Source organism: Haplochromis burtoni, unplaced genomic scaffold (assembly GCF_018398535.1).
Source record: "Haplochromis burtoni strain Fernald_Lab_line unplaced genomic scaffold, NCSU_Asbu1 Contig_1, whole genome shotgun sequence".
In the NCBI taxonomy this organism is placed as follows: domain Eukaryota; kingdom Metazoa; phylum Chordata; class Actinopteri; order Cichliformes; family Cichlidae; genus Haplochromis; species Haplochromis burtoni.
In genome coordinates, this window is record NW_024582362.1 from 338,404 (window position 1) to 361,116 (window position 22,713).

At 41.1% G+C, this 22,713-nt stretch overlaps 1 protein-coding gene across 5 annotated transcripts in view; it reads left to right on the forward strand.

Annotated features, from left to right (window-relative positions):
• Positions 1–22,713, forward strand: part of lmbr1 (limb development membrane protein 1) — a 67,546-nt gene that overhangs the window by 14,128 nt on the left and 30,705 nt on the right. For 2 of the 5 annotated variants that reach the window (XM_042228143.1, XM_042227933.1), the window contains exons 6-15: positions 5,547–5,673; positions 5,926–5,994; positions 6,645–6,709; positions 6,997–7,069; positions 11,139–11,228; positions 12,371–12,447; positions 12,909–12,986; positions 16,786–16,859; positions 17,117–17,207; positions 17,840–17,906. In XM_042228143.1, the coding sequence (XP_042084077.1) occupies positions 5,547–5,673; positions 5,926–5,994; positions 6,645–6,709; positions 6,997–7,069; positions 11,139–11,228; positions 12,371–12,447; positions 12,909–12,986; positions 16,786–16,859; positions 17,117–17,207; positions 17,840–17,906 (811 nt within the window). Of the gene's footprint in view, positions 1–4,222; positions 4,248–5,546; positions 5,674–5,925; positions 5,995–6,644; positions 6,710–6,996; positions 7,070–11,138; positions 11,229–12,370; positions 12,448–12,908; positions 12,987–16,785; positions 16,860–17,116; positions 17,208–17,523; positions 17,661–17,839; positions 17,907–22,259; positions 22,422–22,713 lie in introns of those variants that run through there. The other 3 variants (XR_006055399.1, XM_042228596.1, XM_042227650.1) reach the window with 3 other exon arrangements.

Here is a 22,713-nt window from a genome sequence, read left to right on the forward strand (position 1 = left end):
TGATATCTCAGCGCTATATTTACTCAAAAACAGTGAAATCAAGGGTAAGGGTTTTGATGGTGACAACTTCCTGTTCTATTTCAACCAAAATAAGTGACGATTATTAAAGCATGCATAAAGTCTGTGAAACAGGATTTGTACAGGAACTCGTGCTTTGCAGAGAATAGTCTTTTGGTCTTCCCCACAGTATTGAAATGTGTTTGATCCTCAAACGAGTTGGAACGAGTCTGACCCCCTGACTGACCCAGCAAAGGGCCAACAGGTTTCATCTGGTAGTTAAAGAAACTCCTCATCAATCTCATCCTAAGCCCTAACCCGCCGATGATGAGAAGTGTGTTTATTGTGGAGGAGGAGGAGGAGGGGAAAGAGAAAACGTCTCGCCGAGTAAACCCGTGTGGTGTTACTAAGATACTCGTCTTTGTTGGAGCTCCACAATAGGGGCCTGGATATTTATTTCAAATCTCCTGCACATGCAGACATTTTTCCCAGGCCTTCTTTTGGGTAGGGCCAGCCGGGGAATATAAAGTGGTGTTTACATACCTTCCTTTAAGGTCACAATGTCTCCCTAAAGCTGCCTGTTACAATGTTCGTTACCATGGCGACATATTAGCTTGAGCTAGGAATTGTAAAAACGAGCAAGCGAGATTTTCCCCTCCTCTCGTGACTCAGTTTTTCAAATCTAAATGCAAAGTTCTGAAACAAAACTGAGTCTCTGCTGATTTTGTAGCTGTTTTTGAAGATTTTAAAGTAATCTGTAACTCACGTTGACTTGGTTACACAGCTTTATTTGCACTGTGGGTTAAGTTAGGTAGAGTATTATGTGTTATTATGTGTGCTTGGTCCCTACTTTCCGCTTAACAAAACCCAGGAAGCAGCCATCTATTTGAATTCTTATTAATATAAGGATTTTATATAATCACAAGGTGCTGCCACAATAGGATGATTAAAAAAAACAACCAAAAAAACAAAAGGGAGAGGGAGACTTGACAAACAACTGAAAGCTATGTTATTCATTAAAACGATTCTGTTTTCTTAAGCATCTATATTCAAACAGATAAGCTGCTTCACTGTGGTTTGAATGATATGACTTGACACCAGCCATTTCCCTTCTGCCCTGTTTATTAAGAAGTCTTAGGAGTCCTTAGAAGTTGATTGCGCAGCTTTACAGGGCAGTGTCCCTGTCCTCTGCTTTCTGTCTTTGACACGGTCATTGCGCTGCTACCGACTGGTTGAAGGATACGCTAATAAGGTCCCTGAGCATCTGGCATGTCTTTAGCAAAGAGGGCAGGTCTTTTTGCTTGGAAGTGAAAAGGACCCTGCCCCCTTCCTCACTTATTACACTCTTGGCCCTTGTTGCACACGTCCCTGACAGTGAGCAGAAGGATGGTCCGTTGGATGATCTCTGCCATCACCTGCTGACCTGTTATGGAATGATCACAGCGACTAGGAAACTCCTGTGCCAACTTAGTTTCGTCCTGTGTTTGATTGCAACTTGATTTTACTTGGAAATGGAAACGGGTCATGAAAGATTGGCTTTAGTTTGTCTGCAGAATACACCAGGCAACAAGCTTGTGAACTATTTCCAAAGCCTTCTGTAGCTTTGTGTGACTGGGTGGATTGGGAGAAAGATGAACTTGTCTGATTGTGTGTTTCTGTGTGTGTGGGTAGATCAATCCATGCATGTTTGTTTGCTGCCGCATATGAAGTGATTACTTTCCTCTCTGGCCACTACGCACATTTCTTAGAAAATCTCCCTTGTCTTGTACAAGCAAAGTTGCAGCCCCTCACTCGATGTCAGTGTGAGGATCGGGGGATGCTGAATATTTCAGAGCTGCTATATTTAGAGGTAGTTACACATTTAGAAAGGCAAGAATAGAAACTTTCAACGGGCACTCTAGATGCCAAGGCGCAGTCTTTTTCTTTTTTTCCCACCCTTCCTTCACCAGTTGACAGTTTTCTTTGATCACTGATGATGACTGACTTGGATTTTCCTATTTTTAAACCACATATTTTGCGATGAGGTGCAAAGGGCTACATTTTTCCTTGCAAGAATGTGTGATCATAAGCAGAACTTTCACTGTGCTATGTCATGCATGTAAATGGATCAATAAAACCATTCAAATCAGTCACTTTCAGTGTCCCCCGTTCTCTTGACCCGCCAAATCGTTTTTGACACAGTGGATCGTTCTTCCTGCGAAGCAAGAACAAGGGGTGATAGTAAGCGAGGTGACAAGCATTGCCTTTGCCCTAAATGATCTGAATGGGTAATGATTTGAGTCTTATAAATGATTGAGAGACATATCTAAAGGGAATACACCTTCAGCATGGCCTGGACATCTTGTTAAGGTGGACTGGTGCGCTTGAGCGGACACACGTCCTGCCTGTGGTTTCTGCTTGTTCTCATGCATCCTTAAGAGACCACGTGAGGGACGTGGCTGAAGTCCCTGAAAGCATTCCTCTTTCACCTCTCTTACCTCTAGGGAACGTGATATGCTCAGACGTTGACTCCTCTCCTCCACCAGTCTCTCTCTCTCTTCCATCTCCTCCATCTTTTCTATTCAGCTGTGTTTAGCGTGCTCCCGACTGCACAGTTGAGCTGATCTGTGATGTGCTTGATTGCAACATCGATTTAACGTGCAGACACTGAGCATTAGAAGGTCAGCAAAATGTGTGCTTATGTCAGCTTGTTACTGTAATTGCAGCCTATTAATTTCAATTGACTGATAAATTCATTGCTAAATATCACAACAGAAAGGCATGCGTAGTTCACTTATATGTCACCACCATGATGTCTCTATTAAGACTCTGTATTTTTCCATAGCACTTATTTCGTGCTGACTAAAGGTCCCACCCCCTCTAACGTTACCTGTGGCTGCAGTGTCCACTTCGGCCACACTGAGGCACTCCAGACCCTGCCCATTTCACTCTCTGCCATGCTAGAAAATTCTACACTGACCCCAGAGGCTTTTCCAGAATAACACCGCAAGAGAAGGCGAGAAGCGGGAGTCATTTCTCAGTAATTGCAAAGGGATGCTACAGGGGATTTTTACTACAGAAAATTAATGAAATCTTAGAAAGAAACTTCCTTACTTACATTACTATAGTAAATATATACTGAGTAGGTTGGTAGCAAAGTGTAGGGATCACATTTATTAAATATTAAATACGAATATTGACTATCTGACTAATGCATATTTGCACAATGGCACATTGAGCTGTAGAGTGGGTAGTAAGGGAATGTTAAAGTGTTTCCACTTTAAAATGCAGATGCTGAAGGTCAGGTGTGTGGAACTGTGAGGAACTAATAACTCTGCCCCCCATTTAAAAAAAAAACCCAAAATTAATCTCAAGAATTAAAGCCATTTCCACTCTTTAAATAGGCTTCGTTATTATTCATGGACTTCCATGTAGCTGTTGACAAATACTGAACAGCAGCCACACAGCGAGTGTACCTGTTGGCAAATACTGAACAGCACCCACACAGCCATTATGTTAGCTGGTAACAAATTACTCGTATGTACCTAATTTAAACAATGCTCAAAAGCAGAGAGCCCTTGTTATCCCATGCACGGTAGCCTAAGCTGACGTTTGAGAGTACCAATCTGTCTTACAGTGCTAGACAGTTCAGCTCTCCAGCGGGGGTGGGAGGTTATGGAAACTGTGTGTGAACAGGTACAGGAGGACTTTATTAACCACTCAGCAGTTTGTGACCCGGAAAACCCAAATTACCCCAAACCCTCTCTTCTGCACGGCCTGAGACATGACTGTGGTGCTAAGGGAGCTCCTAATCGGCCCCAGATGGGAGGTCTGCTCTTGATCGCAGACAGTAGCTGACCCAGCCAGGCTTCATGCTCCTTGCAACACCCCAGGAACCCCTCCCCTCCTCCCTCCTCTTTTTAATTTTACCTCTACTACCACCATCCCTGGTTGGACCCATTTTTATAGACCACAATATGTGTATATAAACGAGCTGTTTTACAGAGGAGTGGATGAGAGCGTTTATGTTATGTTTGTGTGTAGTGAATGGAAATGATGCTGTTTAGTTTAAGTGAAGGAGGAGGGGTGGAAGCGAGGTTTCCTGTAAAAGTAATCATGTTCAGTGTTTCAATATGAAATGTAGGAAACAGCACTTCTAGCTCCTTTAAAGTTCATTCCTGACTATACAAAGTATTTGAACACTTATACAGATTTGTTTTACAGATGTTCTGCTTGAATTAACGAGAACCATATTAGTGCTTCATTTAAAGGTGGGTTATAGCAAAATAGAAATATGTGGGAGACAGTACTACATGGTACATATAAGGTCAAACAAAGCATCATGTTGAATATTATCTTGTAATTTTCTGAGCTCCCCGGTTTTAGTGTGGTCCTCAGCAGGTGTAGCTCATGCTGATGTTTTGGTTGCATGTTTAGCTGTGTTATGCTGCTGATATTGAAATGTTGTCCATTGATTGATTGGTGCTTTTGGCTGAATCAGAGCACACAGAAGGTTTCTTCATACCCCTGCATCAATCCTGTTTCTCCAGAGAAGAATAAAGTCATCAAATGCCAACGTGCCAGTTCAGTTAGCAGTCATAGCCATAACGGAACCAAGACCATATTTGACAGATTTGTCATCTCTCTCCAACATTTTTTTTTTACCAACTCGTTCTGGCAAATTACCTTCTGATGTTTTTCTGACACATCTTCTGTCTTTCACCTTTTCACTAAGTGGAAGCACTCTGTCAGCTTTGAGACATGTTTGTGCCCTTTTGTGTGCTCAAAAACGCACATCCCAAGAAAATATTTTGTAAGCACCAGTGTTTGTTTTGTTGACTTATAAATTTTTGTATAGTTTCTGTCAACAACTTTTTTTTTTTTTTCTTTTAACGAAAACAACTACATAAAAAAAGTAATGCTCTAGGACAAACTATGATGAAATGTATTCACACTTAAGTTGACGAATTGAAAACGAGATGAAAATGGAGAGACAAGGTCCAATCAGATTTAATCAATGTGTGTAGAAAGGCGGGACGAGTTTGGAAGTAATCAGAAGTAATCGTGCAGTCAGGTTAGATGTGCACAATTTGATCAGTCGCCAACATGCATGGTCCCGTGCATGGGAGGAAGAGAATAGTAGACATATGGACACATTTCACATTTGATGTTGAGGAAAATAAGACACTTTGTAAACCACATAGAGCAACTCTCACCAATTATCTCTCACCAAAAATAAAACAAACTTTTGCACTTTATACTTTAGATTTAGTCTACAATAATCTTAAGATATTTAGTTCACTAAAATATAAGAATTTTGAGGCCTAAACCATGACTAAAACTAAATAATGTTTTAGTTAAAAGACTGACTAAATCTAAATTTAATATTCCTAAAACTCTGGGAATTTGGGTCCTGTGTGAATTTTGTTGTTTTGTAATGGCCAGTATATGTAAACGTAAAAATTTGACATGGTTGATAATGTAACTTTTGTGTATCATCATTATGATTTTTATATGCATTATTTTAATTGAAATAATTTTCTCTCTTATTCCTGCTTTTTTCCTGTCAGGGCATTAAGGCACGCATTTTGGAGACCTTTGTGATGCTCTTTCTCCTGGCATTGCTCATTCTTGGAATTGTGTGGGTGGCATCAGCCCTCATTGATAATGATGCAGCCAGTATGGAGTCACTCTATGGTATGATTTTTGTAATATTCTACATGATTGGTCATTTTAAACCCATTGTTTTTGTTTTTTAAATAAAGGAATAGTTTTAGGATTTACCAATCTGACGGTGCATTAACTATGAATCTAGGCTGAGAGTTTGTTTAGGAAGGAAATCAGATTTCTAGCAGCTCTAAAACTCCAATGAACACACATCTTGGCTTGTTCCAAAGTGTTGAGCTGTTCCTAAGTTTCATTTTTACTAAAAGTCTATATATTTTGTAGATCTTTGGGAGTTCTACCTGCCATACCTCTATTCCTGTATTTCTCTGATGGGAGGACTCCTTTTACTAAGTAAGTGTGTTTATAATTTTACAAAATGATGCAAATAGAAGATGTATCTCTATGAGCAGTGTTTTCCCTCAAAGTACCTAAAACTTTTGAGTCCGAGAAACCTTTCTGAACAAACAAGAAACCCTCAAAGCTCTGTCTTTCCACCATGGTTTCAGCACCCTTATAGGCTAGGCAGGTTGTATGTTATTTTTGGGTATAAACTCCTGTTAACTTGGTTCACAGGTTTATAACTCAAAGCCTCGAGTTGAGGATTTTCACTATCGCCCGCTTGGTGTTTTGAATGTGATAGGCATGGGGGTGGCCCTCTTCTGATGGCCAAGTTGAGCATACCCTGGATAATTTAGAACTTAGAATGTGCTTCACTCAGTATGAACCAAATCTATTGACATGAACTCCTCAGAGAGGAGCATTAGTGAAGTGTTACTGAAGGGAAAGCTGAGGGCTTTGTTCTTTTACACTTGTGCACAACTGAAAGTGTTTTTGTAACCATAGGAGTCGCCGCCTGGTGTCCACTGTGGACAATCAACTGTCTAAAGGACTTCTTATACTTCCTCTGAAAAGTTTGAACTAAAAGTTCCAGACCCTATATGTGGAAACATGCCTTTATTATATTTAAACAAATTGACCGTATTGTCCTGTCTCCTGTGTAGTGTGCACTCCTGTGGGGTTGTCCAGGATGTTTACCGTCATGGGCCAGTTGCTAGTGAAGCCGACAGTAAGTAATCACTTGGATGAAGTATTTACTGCATTTCTAAAAGTTGAGTCGATGGAAAAGAGTTTATTAAACAGTTGTTGTTCAGATTTCTTTAAAAAAATGTCTCTACAGACAGACTCGAGTCTGCTCTTCTTGTCTGAAAGATGTCTCATTTAGCCATTTAAAATCACAACAGAGGACTACAAATACATCACCAACTCATCTTCCCATCTGCCACTGCTCCAGTCCCACTTCGGGCCTAATTATAACCCATTTCATCTCTTCCTACTCTGCTCTCTCCCCTTTAGATCCTTGAGGACCTGGATGAGCAGATTTACTGCATCCATTTGCAGGAGGAAACCCTTCAGAGGAGATTAAACGGTATGTCTGTGGGAGACGTGTTGGCACATTATAGGGGAGGGGAGGGGTTGACTGCCCTATTGGGTGTGATGGAGTAGGCCACGCTGGAATCAATTAGCATTGAAAATTCAGCTAGGCACACAGACACACACAGACATTCACAAAATTCACACACACTTGTCACTGGCTTTTCCCTGACACCGTCACACTCTCATAACTTTCTGCTTAAGGTCAAAGCAGCCACTATGGCAAGGACCATATTTTGTTTAGGAAGTTTTTCTTAAGAATCCACTTAAGAAAATCCACTGCCGCTGCCATTATTGGTGAAATGATTGCCACATTTAATGTCAGGCCTCGAATGGCAGCCTGTTTAATAGGATGGAAATGAAATTTTTCACGAAAGGGTTTGGTGCTGTAGACATTAAAGAGCCATAACTCTTCTGAGAGGACACCGGGAGCCTTGTGCTGCTTTTTTAGGGAAAGTTTGAAGTGTTGAAGAATGTTGAAGATGTTATATTTTTTTAGCCTGCATTTCCTTTTCACGTCCAGCTTTCTGTGTTCCCAAATTCCTTGTTTGACGTTAAATAATCTTAAAAAAAGCAGGAAGTATTTCGGCCAGTTTCCAAAACCTACTTTAATATTAACTCAAGCACGCAACCAAGTGTACAGATGTGAGTAAATGAACAGAAAGGAGTGTCCTTTTAAACCCGGGAGGTAAGCGAGATCACTCCCAGATAACACATGTTTTTGAACGCTTTGCCGGCCACCTCCATAGAGTGCCACCAATGCGTACAGTTTCTTAGGGCTCATTCCTCAGTGCCCTGCTTTGAACTACCTGATAGAATAATTGTAATCTGTTCCTTATCGTCTCCAGGACTGTTTGATCTTTACACGTCACGGTGGGGTAAAAAAAAAAAACCAAACAACAGTGGTCAACATCCCAGTATGTGTACCAAGGACAAGCTGCAGTTCATTTTTGTCTGTTAGAGAGGTGGGAATTGGAGAGAGAAGCAAGGGGAATGTTCAGTGAAGCTTAAAGCGTTGCTTATCAGACATAATGTTTTTATGCAGATACAATATGCATGCAAGTATGTGCACATGCAAATACTCATTGTTCATGGTCATAGTTAGGTGCAACTGAACGTCTAAGCGTGGTTCCTTTGATCTGCTCAGGGCATTAAGTAGAGAGCAGGTCAGGAACAGTTCACGGGACACACTCCAAAGACGAGCAATGTTGTCTTCTTGCTTCACCGGTGTCCGCTTTGCATCAGGCCTCTCTAATAAATTATCATCTTAGAAAGTTTGTGTTTGTAGATGTGGACTGTTGAGCCTAATCAGTTGATGCATTCATGTTTATTTACATGTCTGGTCCTTTGTTGTCCTCCTGTGGCATGAAATTGCCCATTTGTAATGACATGTTGGTAGTTTATGTGTTGCTGATCACGACATTGTGGTTTAAACCGGCTCATTAGCAATGTGTGTCTGCTTTTCTTGTAACGAGCGTAATGAACCTAAAAGGAGAATGTCCAGATAAAAGATGGATGGTGCTTAGCAATTGTTACAAGTAATAACACATTGTTGCACCCCTACTATATTGCTTTTAAATGTATATACAGGGTGATGAATTTATCCCAACTGCACAAGTAGTCTGGTGACACAGAAGTCAGGATGGAGTCAGCCTGCGATTCCTCTCGCTGCTCTTCAACTTTCTCTATGTTCAAACTTTAAAGAAAAAAAGGTCAGAGCAAAGCAAGAGATACTGACTTTATTACGCCACTCGTTTATCTCTGTATGCAAACCCCAATGATAAAGTCTGATTACCAGTAATCTGTGTTTTCTTTGATGGGCTTTTTAACTATTCCATTTATAACCAGAAAAAAAGCCCCAGAAACTAATAGATGGGTTTCAAGAAGTTGACATTCAAAAAGTTGAATTCCTAACAAAGTCCTTGTTCGTCTCTATCATCACTGTTGCTACTGTTGTGCTAAAGCAGAAATTACAGTGGTCTTTATATCTTAATTCCTGTACACTGTGTTTTCACAATAGTTTTCTCAGATTCCAGATAGAGAAGTCAAAGCTGTAGATCCATCAACATTGCTTCAAAAGGAGCACCTAGTGATGGCTGCTATGTGCAGCCAATGTGAACCAAGGTTCAAGAATAATGGTGCATTGTATCAGAAATAAATGTTTGGGGTTTTTTTTATGATGTCGGAGAGACACAGCAAATATAAAACGTCCTGTTGACACTATTGATTGCATTGCCTCAGTTACAGAAAGTAACTTGATTCAGTTTTTAGTTCCATAACAAGCCTTTCACTTCTGTTGCTTCATAATCCTAAACTGTCCTTTGTACTGCCAGATGTTGCAGGTCTCCATACACATGGTAGATGTGTGAGAGGCTAAAAAAACTTGTATTTGTGCTTGTCAAAGTTTACAAGGACCAGTTTATATACTGTTTCAGTAGTTTCATAGTGAAGAACAGAATATATTAAAACAGCACCAGGCACACATAAATATACTGCAATACAGGCAAAGCGATGCACACACTTGTACAGACTGCCCTCTCACCACCCTGATGTGCTGAAAACAGAGCACTCGTCCAGATGCTATGCGGCACAATGACCTTGCCAGTGCCTCTGTTGTCTCAGCATGGTGTTTAGCATATTTGTGAATGACGTAATTTTTTGACTGTGGAGAAGGTTGGAGAGGATATGTTGAATTACTCCAGGCCTTCCTGACTGCCAGAAGCCCCACTCAGCATCTCTGCCTTGCTGTAACTCAGTCTTATACTTGACGCTGCCAGCAGAAGGAGTAGAAGGATATATTTAACTTCGGTTTGCTGTGATGTCATTGAAGATACTGCAGTTGAAAATCTAAGCATTTCCCTTTCTCTGCTTTGAACAATCGATTTTATTGTCCTTTGTTTTCAGTGTAAAGTATTGTTTTGGATGGATGGTTTTAAAAAAGAAAAAAAAAACCCCACACAAACTTTTTTTTTTTTTAAATTTCAGCAAGGATTTATATGTGCCAGTGATGCGTCAGGCCTTGTTCAAATACGCAGTGCACGTAGGTAAAGGATAAGTTCACTTGCAGCTGAACAGATTTGGCTCCCCCGAGGCAAAGTGTTCAGTTTGTCTCTGGAAAAAAGAAAACTATCTATGAACTATCTATGACATTTCCTGTTGTGTTCCGAGCGTATTTGCTTGGAGGGTTCAAACTTTCCCTTGCTCAGATCCTTAGACGGGCATAGACTGCTAACTCTCCACCTCTGCGTCTATCTCACCCTCTTTTACCTACTTAAACCCATCCAGACAGGGCGTGACATAATAACAGAGGGAAGAAGAAGGTCTGATCAAAGTGATTGGTCCTTCACTCCTGTAACAAAGATGAAAGATGGTATTTTTATTGCACGTTAGTAACGGTGTAACACTGAACTAATTGGTCTTGATCTGCCAATCACCCGAGGGATGCAAATGGATACTCTTCCACTTTGGCTTCGAGGGGCCTCTGTGATAGTGCGTCAAGCTGGAAGGAAAACAGAGTAAAATAGATAAATTAGACTTAAATGAGCTGGCCTTGTGGTTTTCCTGGAGAATCCCTTGCTGTCTTATCCAGCCCACTCAACCAGTTGTGGCATGTGCTAGACAGCTCCTGACACAAGAGATTATTTTTACTTGTTTGAGATCACGTTGTTATTTTCTGTGCAGGATTACTTGTTTTGATGGGATTGCTTAATAAAGACAAGTCAAATACCATATGCTGAGGTAGGATGAATACAGGGAGAGGTTAACATCCTCTCCGTCTATTTAAGTATTTAAGGGAAGTTAAAAAAAAAAAAAGAGAAGTTTTTTTTTCCAAGTTATGGTGTCCAAAAGAGGAGCTTTGTTTCTGTTATTTTTGCTGTTGATAGTCATTTAGGTTGTTTTAACAAAGCAAAAAAGCCAAACCTTTCAAAAGGGGCATCGTTTTTTTTCTTTGTCTTCTGTGAAATAAAAAATTTTATGAGAAGAAACATAGCTCTATATTATCCCTACACAACATGTGCTCATACAGCACGTTTCAGACATTTTGAATATTTTTATTTTCACAGGGTCTTCCACACACGCTTATACCAGAGGGAGCTTTGCTCACCAGCTCAACAAAGAACTGGACAATATTAGAAATCAGAGGAATAAATTGGGTAAGTATGTGTATGTGGTAGTTTTTATACTCTCTCGCTGTCTCTCTCGCTGCCTTTCATTTGAGTTGTTTTTTTTTTTTTTTTAAATTATTATTATTTCTGTTCCCTTGGTTTTATTCCTTAAATGATATGCATCATTTCTCTTCATTTTCTGTTTTGCATCTCGGAGATATATGCCACAGACGTTAGCTTAGCTTTTTGCATATTGCTGACAGGCAGCCGCTTTCTCTTCATCTGCCTTAATTTCTTAATTTGGACTTGGACCAGAACTGCCTGATAATTTCCCATCCATTTTAGGATATTATAAATGAAGCCTGAGCCTTTTGGGGAGCAGGGTAGGAGGGGTAGGAGAGCACAAAGGCACTTAGGATATTGGACAAGATGCAAACTTTATATTGTACCAAGCCTTTTAGTGATGTCATTAATTTAGAAGGATGGTGCATATAAAGTGCACTTGGCAAACTTCTTGGGCAGGCTGGGTGGATGCACTTTGAGAATAAGGAGGAGTAACAAGGTTGGAAATGGAGAAAGAAGTCAAAATAGCAAATACTAAAGGGCAGTCAAATACACATTGTAAGAGGACAGTTGATGTCTGTAAGACATAGTGCCTGTGGTCCATGGGCTGTCAGCAAAGTCTATAAACATGATGAATGAGCCGTTGAAATACGAGGTACATATAAAGCTGAAATGTTTCATCTGGCTTAGAAGAATGAGAGGCATAAGTCGCCCAGCACATGCATACGTATTTTCTCCTAAATATAAATCATAAAATTAATTTTGTAGCATTTCTTTTCATCCAGGAGTTATTATTTTTTTCCATTAATTAAGGCAATGATGAGTGTGGCTAATTACAGAGGAAGAGTGTAATTTTTGAAGGTTATGAAATGTATATTACCTGCAGGTGGGGCGGTTGCGATGAGAGCTGAGATTGTGCTCAGCCCACACACTCGCGATATGTTTTACTAAACAAAGCGGTACAAACCCTGTAAATAAAGCCAGAGGGCTTGTGGTTGCAGTAGGTTCTTTGATGAGCTGATTAATTAACAAGTAGTGGAAAGTGTAATGGAGGAGTTTAGTTCATCATACATACATTTCTTAAAATAAATAAACTCACTCTTTGTTGCGCTTTCATGTCCTCACAGAGAGAAGAAAGAAGGCATCGGGATGGGAGAAGAACTTGTTGTATCCCATAGTGATGCTGATCCTGCTCACAGGAACGGTGAGTGTTAAGATTGACCTATCATTAGGCCCACACTGTTTGCTCATGACGTTTACAGCCTGGCTGGTATCCACTGGGAGTAACACGGTACCTCAAAATCCATCTTTTCCCACAGAGTCTGGGTGGGGAAACTACTTTTGTTTAATGGATGTTTTAAGACAATGCTGAATACCAACCTACAACAACAGTGATTTTAAATAAATTACAGTGTGTGAATACTGTTTATGTCGTCTGATACTGTTAGATAAGGTAGAAAGGCCATGTGCAAGGCATGGCACGTGCATCGCACAACCCTCAAATTGTTTAAGTTTTGAGAAGCTCAATTTTGGCACAGTTTACAGTTACAAGATTGTTATTATGCATTCAATTATATCATGATGCCGGATACTTGGAGGATTTGATCAATCTTTTTATAATTATACCATGTGTGAACAAATTTTTGTCTTCCTCTATGTCTGCAGACAATCTCTGTTCTTCTGGTGGCACTGAACATCCTCTATCTTCTAGTAGATGAGACTGCAATGCCCAAGGGATCCACAGTAAGCCTTCTGTCTAACTAGGCTTTTGCGTTCACACCATCACACACCTAGAATGTAAACTGCAGTAGGGCTTGCCTATCGGGCCTGCCCTGTCCCTGGCGGAGACATAAATCAAATTCCAGATATGCTCAGGTGCACGTTGGAAGAAAAGACTGGACCAGATGTTAATCAGGCTTCAACGTTGTGGCTCTGGTTTTGTTTTGGAAGCTCATTCAAAGTCATTTCACAGCAGTGTGCAAATTCAATGAGGTTGCTATGTGTCTCCTGCCCTCAGTGGGTGAATAAGCTGCTTTTCCTCCCTTGTGCAAATGCAGACGGGGGCAAGTGAAGGGCTCTTACTGTGAAACAGCCATTCCAGCAAGTGTGGAATGGCTCTGAGATTCTCATCTCTGCCTAACATGCAATGTGTTTTAAGCTCCTTGTATCTCATCTCATCTGCAGTGACAGAGATGCGTGCATGTGTGTGCTTGCATGTGTGTGCAGTTGTGGTTGCATTCTTGTCTGAAAAGGGGCAACATAATGTATCCTATTTCTCCCTCATTTCATTTTGCATCTCGCGGGCATCTGACAGAGCTGCCCTCGACATTCCAATTATTTTATTGAGCAGAGATGTTTTCTTTGGCATGACACATTGCAGAAAATCCCCCAAATTACACTTGTCATGTAGCTTGAAGCTGTCCTCCCTGACAGTATGGCCTCACTAAATGGTTTATGCTTTATGTTGAGCTGGATGGATGCCACACCTCTGATCTCACAAATCTACGAGCAGGAGGGGCCATCTCATCTTCCTAAAACAATCAATACTGATATGAGATCATCTATCATGCTTCTTTAACCTTATCCTCTAACTCTCAGACTGTGCCCCTCTGGCACAGAAATTCCCTCTGCCCTCTGTCTGGAAAAAGATAACGACAGGGGAGAGAATGTGATATAAGAGGGGAGAGAGAGGTTTGACATCTCGGCAAGGTACTGCCAGAGCAAGAGAGACTCAGACTGTGGGAAAGTCAAATGAGGCCCTGATTGTTATGGGAGTAGAGCACAATAGAAGTGCCCTGTCAGTGTTTGTCTTCCCTTCCAGCTAAGCATCCTGCTGTAGTCTTTAGAATACTGAGCAGTGTACCGCTCAGCTTTACAGGGCAGTGGATGGGTATAGAGAAGGATAACAAGGAGTAGGGAAAGAAAAGGATGACGAGCAGAGAGGAAACGCAGGTGGCTATAGATGAGAAGTTGGCACTGCCTCTGTCATAGGACAGAGGGATTTACAGCTTTATGAAGAAGCACTTAGAGACACCAATAAAACTGTTACTACAGGCCCTTCTTTTTGGTGGCCACTGCACTTGACACTCTATTTTGCAAAACAGGCAATTACTGTGGCTGGACAGTAATTTTCACCCAACTAAAGTTGCCCTTGTCCAAATGCACAAAGGCTTGCATCCATCCACCCATCTTCTGCCTGTCCAGATCCGGGTCATGCTAGTCCCAGCTGTTGTGGGGCAAAAGGCAGAATACACCCAAAACTAGTCACCAGTCTGTCGCGGTGCGACTGCGTAGAGATAGACAACAGTTCACGCTTACATGAATACCTGCAGCCAGTTTAGAATTATCAGTTAGCCCAACATGCATGTGTTTGGACTGTGGGAGGAAGCCAGAGTACCTGGAGAGAGTCCACATAGGCACAGAGAGGACATACAAACGCATTTATCCAACTTTAACAACTTGACCTCCCATCTCCAGACACCCTTTTCACTTTATAACTGGCTTTAAGATTATCTAAAAATCTGGAAATGTATGTGAATATTAAGTCTTTGCTTGTTGCTTATTATATTTATATTTAATATTTACATTTCAGAAATTCTGTAAGATTAAATGACGGCAGCCTCTCATAGTTCGGTGAAATGTATGGATTACAAATGTCTGTCACTTAAACCCCCTCAGACTCCAACTGGTTGCGGCAGATGGTCACCCCTCCCTGAGCCTGCTTCTTCCTGTTAAAAGGGAGATTTTCCTTCCCACTTTTCCAAAGTGCCTACTTAGTGGGGTGGGTGGGTGGAGGCAGGATTTCTTTGAATTACTGTAGTGTCTTTACCTTACAATTTAAAGTGCTATAAGGCAACTGTTATTAAATTTGGCACCATGTAAATAAAATAAAATTGAGTATGACTGTAAAAGTAAACTTTGAAACGCAGTTGCTGTTTCAAGGTTGTTACATGGGCACAAGCAACTTCAGAGATCTGAACAGTTTCTTCTCCCACTTGTTTAGATTTTTTATAGGTTGGAATTAGGTTGTTGGCAACTGGATACATGATTAGGACATGGCTTTGACTATACGAAAGATGAAAAATATGAGAATATTTCACGGGACTGCCTTGAAATATGTTAATCATAGGGTGCATGTGTAGCTGTGTTAATAAAATCAAATTAAATACAATTTAAAAAAAAAACAACTTAGTACAAAGTAAGAATGTGAAGTATAGATGTATGTATGGCATTGACGGCCTCATCAGCCTCAATATGCAGTCTTAATGTGCAGTGTGAGTTGACTGGAACATAGACCCTTCCCTCTATGGACCCCTATCCCGCTCTTTCACACACAGTAACACACGATCCGTCACTCTTTCTGCTACCGGAATGTAAAGACGAATGGAAAGGAGGTGCACAGCACAAGCTAGGTGTCCTGTGTACGCACGTGCATGCTTATTGCGAGTGCACACGCCATCTTAATGCATGCCCTCCCTCCATTAATAAATGACATCAGATTCTGTCTGCTAATGCTGCTAATTCTCTGTGTAAGAGAGAGAGGGCACTGCACCATGGCTCTGCAGTAAGCTCCCAGGGATGACAGTTGCATAAAAAGGCATGAAACAACCTGTCAGGCTTTCCTTTTTTCCCCTGCAGCCCGTTTTACAAAACAAATCAAGATAAAGACACTTAAAGTGGGAAAGGGAAAAAGAATACAAATGCAAATCTCAAACAGAAACCGCGGCAGCACACCAAATATATGCTGTGCAGTTTAATATGCTGTAGGTGCATATTGCATGACGAGTAACAGCACATTTGCCTTGCACTTCTGTACTCTAACTGTACATGCAGTACTCTATGATTTAGAGTAAAAATAAATAAATAAAATGACTGGATTAGTGCTGCACAGCTCTGTTAAGATATGTTTATTGTATCAGCAAGAATCTGAATTTGCAGCAAACACTTTTAGGGGAGTTTTAGGTAACTTTGTGTGAAGTACTGTGTATATACCCCCATTAAATGTACAAATCCTCTGGAGGATCGTCTTGGGTGCCAAGTCTGAAAAAAGCAAATATTTGGCATTTGACAACTCAGATGCTTGGTATGTGCTGTGTATGTGGATGTATGTCTTTTTCCTGCTCCACTTTCAAAAGGCCTTAGGGGTTGGAGGGGTGAGGATGGGTGAGGGGGTTTGCGTAGTGTATTTGCTAAAGGATTTGTTTAGTTGTTTTTATGTTTTTGGCATGCTTTCAGCCTGTACACTCTTCTTACCGTAAGCAATGTGCCGTTTTTGTTTGAACACCTGTTCACATATTGTATGGTCGACAGTGATTTGCAAAGAGCCTCTTTCATCTTGTTCCATTCATTACTTAGCCAATTTGATTCTGTCTTTCTCAAGTAGGGAAATTCTTCGTGCACCACGTACTTACTTTTGCAGGTCTTCTGTAATTGCTCATGTCTGCAGTCGTACACAACACCAAGTGTTGTCATTTTTGTGATCTGTTTTAGTCTGAAGGGTAGTGTAGGATGTTTAATTTTCCTATTTGTCTCTCTCTTCTAGGATCGAGCCATTGGGAACACCTCTTTGTCCACATTTGGTGTGGCTCAGGCAGTGCTGGAGATTGTCCTCATATTGTATCCTTTCAGTGACCTCCCCTTTGTCTGTGGCCTGAGTAACATGCTCCATGGCCAAGAGCAACATTGCCAAGGCAGCTTTGTTTACCCAGGACATAGTTGAGCTGAACACCTTCCGGAAAACATATTGCGTTGTTTCATCACCTTTTATGATACCTGAAAAGGTTGAGCCTTGACACATAAAAAGTTGACTCAAAGAAAAGCTGCTTTCTACTTGCAGCAAGGTGTTTTTGCTCCTTGATTGATTTGCTGAACAGCTACTTGATGGTGTCTTCTGTCGTTGGCTTCTACAGTCTGCGTGTCTTTGAGGGACTCACTCCCAGGAAGGATGACACAACCATGACAACGGTAAAGATGGGATAGAAAGGCAGGGAGTGGGGTGAAGTGGGGGCAAGGGTGCTGAAATTGCTCCTAAGGTGCTGATGTGTTTGCCCCCTCCTGTGTTTCATCTATTTCCCCTGTCTTTTTTTTCTGTCTTCATTGCGCTCGCCTTCCTGTCTTCTCTGTCCCTGCTGCTCACTAATGTTTTCCTCCGGGCCCCTCAATGGCCTTAGTTGATCTGTTCAATATTTGTTTGTAAGTTGCGTAAACACCAGCAAAGTGCAAGCTCTTTTCTTGTACATCAGAGGGAGAGTGAGTTTTTTTTTTTTTTTTTTCTTCTTAGGGGGAGAAGGGGGCTGGGTGGCAACTATTCACTTGGTAATGAGTTTGGGAGTGGTGAGGCTTGTTAACTAGCATGATGCTTCAGTGAAAGGACTTGAAAGGACAATAGAAGGAACCTCATAATGAGCATCTTCAGAGGTACTAATTGTATAATATGTGGAACCAATTTATCATCAAGTGGCGTGTATGTGTGTGGGCACATCACGGCTAAAACTGCTGGTGCAATGGGTGCTTTTTCTGCTTCACACTCGCTATAAATTGCATGTAATTTGTTGAGGGCTAAACTCGGAGGTTTGATTATTTGGTCTTATTTGCAGATCATTGGTTGCTGTGTCTCCATCCTGGTGCTGAGCTCAGCCTTGCCAGTGATGTCCAGAACACTAGGTGAGTATGCTTTTTCATGTGAGTGTTTTTGTATTTTCTTTTGCCTGCAGTAAGGAGAGTGTAGCTTGCTTTTTCTTTTTTCATTCAGAGCCAATTTTTTGTAGACACATTAAATGATTAAATAGCAGCAGTTTGACAACTTTCATAGAGTTAGATGAAAACATTAATAGTGGGTGATCAAGTCCACCCACTAAATATGAAGCTGTAGCTTGTTAGTTTGATAGCTTGAAAATGTAAGTCCCTGATTATTGTCCATTGTGGACACTGACAGCTGGGTAGTTCTTCCTGTTGTACTTGAAGTCCACTACCTAGGGTGCATGTGTAGCTGATGCATTGTAACATAAATTCTCCCTTGACCAATGTTTGTGGTGACACATGGATATCTGCATGGACCCTTGCGCTCACTGTCTGATGAAATTTGCCACTCTGACCTGAGCGGACCAAAGTGGACTCCTGGATGTGGAAAGTATAATCGAGGGTTAAAGGCAAAAACTGCTCGCCTTGCTTTGTCTGAAAGAAGTGAGAATCCACCAACCAACACTACAGTTTATGTGATTCAAAGCTGGAATTTGGGAGGACATGCAAGGCTGGGAAAATCCAACTTGATTTATACCAGAGTTTTAAATATTGTGAACAGGCCAACCTTTTTGCAATGTGCAACCAGCAGCAATTGGTTTTCCAGATTTGAAGAGGGCAGAAAAGGTAGCACCAGGGACAGAGTAAACTGCACTGATAGAAATACAGATTGGAAGGGGAAAAAAAGAAACTCTGCATTCAAAGAAAGGATAATGGTCTAAAAAAGAAAGCGGTCGACAGTAAGGCCCATTGGTGTAATCTCTATAAAACGCTATCATTTACAGATCAGTTTGTTTTCTGTTAGCTTTTTTTTTTTTTTTTTTTTTTTTAAATTATCCAGATCCATTCTGGTGGACAGAATAGGGTTTGGTCATGGTATAGTTATCCTCTATTCCAGTTGGTGTTTCTGGTGTGTAAAGAACAAAGTTATTGGCAAGCTGATGGGTTCCCAGACTAACTTTGGTCTATGGCTTGTCCTCGCTATAAGCATGTCCACTCTCACTACCAAATGAAAGATGCAAAAGTTCCAACTGCTGGTTTATCAAGGAAAACCTGAAAAAGATCAAAACCTCTCTTTCAGGGTTATCCTGGCTGAGACCAGCATACTGTATCTCCTTTTATAATCTGAACATGCAGAACAGACAAGAAATATTCCTGCCCAAAAACAGACTTTGTTAATGAAAGAAACAAGATACAGCATGCTCATTAGTGAGCTTTACAGAAGCTGGTATTTTTGCTGTGTTACGACTGAATGATTGAAATGTAGGTTACAGACTTATCAGAGCTGTCATTGTGTCCTTGGCACAAACAAGAAGAAAGATTAAATCTTCCTCTCCCACAACAATTTTCATTGTTACCACCAACACCAGGTCACAGGAGTTGAATTCTCCTACAGTCTCTCATGGTGATGTTAGAAAAGAGTGCACGCAGAATAAAAATGACAGGGTAGCACCATCACAATGGCACTAATAAACATGCAGAGTGCAGCCCAGCCCAAGTTTTATACTCTTTGTGTGTGTGTGTGTGTGTGTGTGTGTGTGTGTGTGTGTGTGTGTGTGTGTGTCTGTGTGTGTGTGGGTGTGTGTGTGTGTGCAGTATGTGTGAGAGCAACAGAGTGGGAAAATAGGATGGAGTGAGCATACAGTGACTCACTGGGAGCTTTACAAAATATCAACAGGTTCTGCTTTGTGACACTGAATGGATGAAAAGGAATAAATGCATGAGACAGAGTTGAAGAGAAAAGGCCGCTCAGCACAAGATAAAAAAAGACGTGCAAAGAGTTGAGTGTGACGAAGTGAGATGTTAAGAGACAAGAAAGGGTTTCGTGTGTTGACGTGAGGCGTTTTTATGTCGGTGGGTGGTAAATATGCACTGTGTAAGAGATAAGGGAATTGTGCTAGAGCACGCAGCATGTTTAATAGTGTAGTAACAAATGTTTAGTTACACCAAATGCACATCACAACCAGCTCCACCCTCCCCTCCCACCTCTGCAGGTTACACATGTTTGGGTGAACTTTAATGTCTCTCTCTGTGCACTTTAAGCTGCATCACCATCAAATCCAGCTTGATTAATGGTAATATCACCAGACGTTATGGCTTGGTTTTACTTTGCACCAATTCATATTTAAAACTTTGACAAATTCTGCATGACATGTTGGTCTCTGCTGAGTTGAGGCAGGGTCAGAGTGAAGATGGAAACACAGTGTAACGTCCTGACGGCTCTGAACAGCAGCATGATAATGTCTCCGTCTCCCTACCGACATTTCCGAGACTGAAGTTTTTTTTTTTTTTTTTTTTTTTTTTTGAAACCCTCAATTAGATTTTCTCACATTACTAACCCAAGTTTAAAACCTTTGGCATTAGAAATGAATTTAGCCCGACCACAGTGGCTAGCTGTATTGACTGGGGTCTCCATCATCGCTCTCCCCATCTTTTCTCAAGCAATTTTGTTAAAGGTCCTTGATGCTTGCCAAACCGCTTACTGCGGCTGTAAATACATCTCTCCAGACGCTGAATCGATTGCCTAATCTAATTGATGACAGAGGTTGTGAAGATGTTACAGGAGAAGTTGAATGTCCAGGGACTAGGGCTTCCTCAGTCTGATGCATGAGAATGTGATTTCTGCTTACAGATAACAGGACAGGATACCGTTATGGTACTTGGACTTTAAATATTGATGCAGTAATTCCCTTCATCAATGTTGCATGCAAAATTAACATAGGAGAAGATGATTTAATAACATTAAACAGATCTGTGCACACAGGTTATTGAAAGCTTAATTATCTCCCCACAGTACTCTGTGGGATGGCGCAGCTAGAGTGCATGAACACATGGATGGATAAGCAGGAAAACAAAAGGGTGTTGATGGCTTTCCAAGCTGCATGTGACCAGCTGTGACAGATGGTTTGAAATTGGTCTGGCAGTGTAGAGCTAAGAGGGAGCTCCTTTGTCTTTGTCTGAAGGAGAGATGAAGTCCACCTGCAAGCCACCTTTGCTGCTATAATTAGCTCGCCATCCTTTTATGTTCCTCAGAGAATTGTGCTCACATTAACCAAGATGCAGCCAAGTGATAAAAATAAGCAGCAACTCTGCCATGCAGTGGGTCAGTGGATGTTTACCCAAGCCTGAGTGAAATTGCTTTGGTCCAAACCAAATCAGAATTCTTACACGCTGTACATTTGGATGACCTCCCTTCAAGGCCGTCTCGTGTGTAACTCTGGATCGCTTTTAGCGTGGTCGATTTTAAGATCACTCCCTGAAGTCGTGATCTGACCACTATACCTCTGCACTGGACACTGGATTCCCGTCAGTTTGGCAAAATGGTAAAACACAGCTGAAATATCAGTTCATTAACGTAAACTGTGTTAATGTGGCCGTCGATAGAGACAAATTGAAGACGAACGATGCACAAAAGTCATGATGACATATTCACAGCAGTGTGGCAGCAGTGCTAAAAGTGGTCTAGAGGTTCACGAGTTGACCTTACAAGGGAGATTGGACAAATATGAATTGTCCATAGTGTTTGAGATTTCAGTAGGCACGCTCTGTCTTCGCAATAGGTTTTTGAAGAGGGTGGAAATACCTAATGTAGGTTAGTTTTTGTTTGATTTATTTATTTATTTATTTTTTCAGATTTGGGCGTAAATCTGCTTGGAAATGTGCAGATTTGTCAATAGAAATTAGAATTGCATGCGTGAAGACTAGTGGTGTGAATCTGTGGAGTTCTTGAAGTAGTTGTTTTTGTACCACCTTACAACACGGGGCTGGTCTCAGACCCAAAGTGCACCAACGCTATTACAAGTAGTTGTTTTTTTTTTTTTTATTACAATTCAGAAATGTATTTATTCCTGTAATCCATATTAAATTGTTTTTGTATATAAGCCCCCTTTTCAGATTTTTATTTTCTTTTTTTTTCTTTCTTTTTTTACTTTTTGAAAAAGATGGGCCTGGGGAGAATGACATTTTCAAAGAGGCTCATAAGTTTGCTGCAGCCTTCTGCTTTTGTTAGGAAGAATTCTTATGAACAATACTTGTCTTGTCAGAAGGAGCCTTGGAAAGATGAACTTCATTTTTCTCAGGGTTTTGTTTATTTTGTGGAATTCAGCTGAGGAGAAAACATTTCGACTCTTGGTTATCACAGCTTTGTGTGAAGAGTTATTAAAGGTCACGGTTCTGAGTAAGAAATTGCACATTTTTGAATGAATGTCAACCTCATTTGTAACCCAGTTGCGCGCGTGCGTGTGAGTGTGTGTGTGTGTGTGTGTGTGTCCTTCACAGGCATCACCAGGTTTGATCTTTTGGGAGATTTTGGCAGATTTAATTGGCTGGGAAACTTTTACATCGTCCTTTCGTACAACCTGCTGTTTGCAGTTGTGACAACACTTTGTCTCGTGAGGAAATTCACCTCAGCGGTCCGGGAAGAGCTCCTGAAGGCGTTAGGTAAATTCATCAACAGGGTCTGTACATATCCTAAAAGTTTCTAACCAGCAGCTTTCAGTATATAGTACAGGACAGTGCGTAGTCTTTCACGTGCCTCAGTACAGCTATGTTGGTTCTACGTCTGTCTGATAGTATGTGACTGCTCAATTTAATCCTAATTTTGAGACGCTGACAAATCCAACCTAGTTGGTAGCTTTGGAGAGAAATGGTGTTTATTTCTCTCTGATAGAGCGACACGTCCAGCGTGTCGCTGAACTGACATGTGACAGAAGATGAAACTAGTCCCCAAGGC